Source organism: Phocoena phocoena, chromosome 4, assembly GCF_963924675.1.
Source record: "Phocoena phocoena chromosome 4, mPhoPho1.1, whole genome shotgun sequence".
NCBI classification, from domain to species: Eukaryota; Metazoa; Chordata; class Mammalia; order Artiodactyla; family Phocoenidae; genus Phocoena; species Phocoena phocoena.
In genome coordinates this window covers 78,948,567-78,952,995 of record NC_089222.1, presented here as the reverse complement: position 1 = coordinate 78,952,995, position 4,429 = coordinate 78,948,567, and the positions used below count along the sequence as shown (strand labels likewise).

Sequence of the window (4,429 nt, the reverse complement as noted above, 5' to 3'; positions counted from 1 at the left end):
ACATAATTAAATCAGACATTGCATATATCACATAGGATTTAACATCTTAACTTGTAACATCTTTCTGCTAAACAGACAATATACAATCCAATGAGATAGTTACATTCTTTTTAATTTAATTTTTATTTTATTTTGGCCTCACTGTGCCACATGCAGGATCTTAGTTCCCTGACCAGGGATTGAACCTGTGCTGTGCCACCTACAGTGGAAGCGTGAAGTCTCAACCACTGGACCACAGGGGAAATCCCAACATTCTTTGGTTCATATCAAGACTTTGAAATCCAGTGAAAAATTTACACTTACCAACATATCTCAATGTAAATGCTAAATTTTCATCAGAAATACTTACTCTGCATTTAGAGTTCATAAAATTTACATTTGAAAGAGTAGATTCACATATGCAAGTTGTTCTAAGCATATTAAAAAGCTTCCCAATAACTGGATTGAAAACCAGTGTTTAAAGTTAAATTAATTAAAATTCAATAGAATTTAAAATTCAGTACTTGGTGGAACCAGTCACATTTTTGTGTTTGACAGCCATGTTGGGTGGTGGCTACTATGCTATACAGAAGAGCTCTAGAGAGTAATTGGGTGGCTGGGAAACAAGGATGGTTTCAAATTTGTACTATTTCCATACATGACAACACAAATACATGAATAAAACATTGTCTTGTTTTAAAGCAATATGGTAACTAGTAAGTTGTAGAGATCGCAAATGCACGCCTACAGGATGAATGTGGGGGCAAAAGAGTTATCTTAATATTATATAAGTTTCTTGTAACTTAAAACAAAATTCCTAGTAACAGCATTTCATAAACATATTCCGAAAGTGCTGTATCACAAAAAACTTATTTCAAAGTAAAGATTATATGCCTGGTAAAACTACACTATTTAATTAAAAGAATAGGATCAGGGGACTTCCCTGGCTATCCAGTGGTTAAGAATCCGTGCTTCCACTGCAGGGGGCAAGGGTTCGACCACTGGTCGGGGAACTAAGATCCCGAATGCTGCGTGGCATGGCCAAAAAAAGAAGAGGATCAGAGTGTTGATGAAGATATGGCTATTTAAGGTAAATGCAAACAGTTCGAATAGAATACTTTTGTAAAATGTGAGTAGAAAAAATCAATAATTATAAATTAATATTTTATATATTTGATTTCAAATATATATGAACTTCAAAAATAAATTAGATACTATAAGTTTAGGAATATGTACATTTAAATATGTGATTATATTAAATATATGTGTAAAAGTTATTTCTGTGTGTGTTCATAAGTAGCATTAGTTTTATAGTTTTGTTGGTAGTGTATATTCTTGTCTGGTTTTAGTGTTGGTGTTGGGAACTTCAAATACAGAAGTGAGGACCAAGTGAAGACTCTTCTTCCTTATACTGAAATGGGCATATAGCAGGAGAATTAGCACAACATTGCCTTGAATTCTATAACTTACTTGTTCTTTTAATGGCTATTAGTCCATTCAGTGTCTGCAGTTCTTTTTCAGCAAATTTTGGAAATTGTATTTTCTTAGAAAATTTCCTTTTTCTCTCCATTGCCATTTTTAAAAATACTCCATAATTTTTCAATTGTCTCCACATATTTAGTTATGTCTCATTTCTTATGAACCTTTTCTCAGAAGAGCAAATAGAGGTTCAGAAAGCCTGGAGAAGAAAAAACCCATTTTCTAGATGAGATAGACTAGGTTCCTGAATAAATAAATAAGAGGAAACCCATATTGAAGAGTGTGTTATATATTCAGGCACAGGGACGTGAGGTTTTTTTCCCAGTTTCTAAAAGAAACAAAATATGGAAAAGAAGACAAGGGAAACCACTGTCCACTGTCCTGAGGTTAGGCGGGGTAGACAGACTGGGTACAGAGAAAATTGAAGAAGTAACATTTCCTAGCAGGGACAAACTAAATTTCAGAAAACAGAGGACAGAGTGCTGTTACACAGGGCTCAGCCTCCTAGAGTCAAGACCTGGGATCTTTATCTCCTAGATTCCAAGCCTGGTTGGGGGGAAGACATGGGAAATTCACAGTTGTGGTATTTTGGGGATCTGAGTGGGAAGGGGATTGTGTTAGTGTAACCACCTCCTCTCCATCTCTGCTCTGCAGCAAAATGGAAGAAGCCTCATGAACGCACCTCATTCACACACACACAGCATGAAGAGTTGGAGGCTCTGTTTAGCTGCAATATGTTTCCAGATAAAAACCTCCAGAGAGAACTTGCTTTAAAACTCAACCTACCAGCGTCTACAATAAAGGTCTGTCTGATCCTCTGAGGTGTGCTTTGAGCCGCCATCCAAATTACATTCTACTATTCAGCCTGGAAATTCCCTCTGTAACACAATGAAGAAGTAACATTGTTACTTCATTGTAACACAATGAAGTAGTAACACTTCATTTATTGAGTACCTACTGTGTGCCAGTACTGAGCTGGGCACATTGTATATGTTGGCTTTATTATCATCCAGTTTAAAGGATGTGGAAAAGTGAGCTTCGGGAGCCAAGTGACTGGTTCACGGAGATAATATATAGTATAACTGGAATTAGAACTCCAGAGGTACGAAAGAGCTCAAATTAGAGAAATGACTCTCATCCCGACAGACTTCTTACTTAGGAACTTCTCTAGCAAAACTCTGCAATCATTTATTCACAACATTACCAACAGACAAGTAACTTCTCCAACATCTGAGTCTGCTAAGGCCCCAAATTTTTGTTAGAATATTGCTCACTGAAGAGGCCTTCTAAAATAATCCTTGAAAATCCCTTAGTTCAAATTCTCCACCTCTCCCTACATCCCTGAACTTCCTTCTCTTCTCTAGAGTTCAGGACCCTTTCTCTGAACCCCAGCACAACCTCTGAGACATACCCTCCTTTTTTTTCTTTCTTTTTCCTCTGGGGCCCAGCCTTGATCCCTCATTGTTCCTATTGACTCCATTCATACCTACCTCTGCTCTCACAGAACTCAGTATCATAGTGATTTGGAGAGGACATGAGGGTTATAATCTGACATTTTTCACCCAGGAGAAGCCTCAAACTCCTTCTCCAGTAGCAGACCATAATCTCCTCTCTTCCCCCACTCCCAGATTTGGTTCAGGAATCAGCAGTTCAAAAAGAGGAAGTAGCAGTGGCAACAGGAGCAGCAATCACTAAAGCCACCGAACCAGGTCCTTCCAGCCAAGAATGTGCCCACAGCATCAACCAGTCCTCATTCTTTTCTCCCTGCAGTTTCAGATTCTTATAGCTCCCACTCACCTCAGCCCTTAGACCCTTTCCATTGGGCAGGGGACTCTATAATCACTGAGATTGCTACAAGTGATGTCCAAATGCAAGATCCTCAGTTGGAGAGGCTAGTGGCCTCAGTTCCTGCTTTGTACTCTGATGCCTATGACATAGCACAAATCATGGAACTGTACAGTTTTCCTGATGAGGATGAGATAGCCAGCTCTTCTTTCCATTCTCTGTATCATTATCTCTCACCGACAAAGCCCAGTTAGAATAGAGTTCTTTTCTTAGCCTCTTTGCTGATCCAGCTGTAGGTTTATCTCCTGGGCAAACCTGCTTCAGTATGACAAGCTGGAGCTTTGCAGCCTACAGTCTAAGAAACAGCCTGGAATTCCAGAACCCCTTCAGTATGGCACACTTTGGATGTTGCTGATCAAAGTACTAATAAATATCAGACAGTATTGAAAAAGGATCTTCTTGCACCTTGTACATGCTCTTTCCTTTGCCTGCTTTTAACCCAAATATCTGGCTCAGTGTTACTTGGATTTCCATGGAAATGTTGTAAAAACTAGGAGCTTCCCGCAAGTATAGCTCAGTACTACACAATCAGCCCCACAACTCTCCCTGGAGAGGCCTTCCTAGTCCCTTTGATGGCCAATGAGACCGCAAAATTCCCTCTTCCCAAAACTATCTTTGACTTTTTAAAAGGTCAGTAGCATTTAGGGGTCATTCACTTTTAATGTCAGCAGGTTTATAAACTTACATTTTCAACAGACTTTTAGAATGACAGTTAAGCTAATTTTCCAGCTATATGATTAACGAACAAAATTAATGGCACTTCTCAAAAGCAATAATAAACACATAATAAGATAAGTACCTCTCAATGAAAAATGTAAAGTATCTAGGAATTAACTAAGAAAATTAAGACCTCTGTACAGAAAAGTTTAAAACTTAATAATGGACATTGGAAATGTTTGAATAAAAGACATTTGAAGCCATAAAATAATCAATTTAACAGCGTTAAAATCACATAAATCATGTTCTCCAAACACAACGGAATGAAAATAAAAATCAATAGTAGAAGAAAATTCAGGAAATTCACAAATATATGGATATTAAAAAGCACACTCCTAAATAACCAGTGAAGAAGAAATCAGAAGGAAAATTAGGAAATATGTGAAGATGAATGAAAACAAAAACACAA

The 4,429-nt window shown here is 37.7% G+C and overlaps 1 protein-coding gene across 1 annotated transcript; it reads left to right on the top strand.

Moving 5' to 3' along the window:
* Positions 1-685: 685 nt before the first annotated feature.
* On the top strand, positions 686-3,497 carry ARGFX (arginine-fifty homeobox). Its single transcript, XM_065875854.1, is given in 3 exon segments — positions 686-695; positions 2,113-2,261; positions 3,087-3,497. Coding segments are annotated over 3 exon segments (570 nt in total).
* Positions 3,498-4,429: the final 932 nt, after the last annotated feature.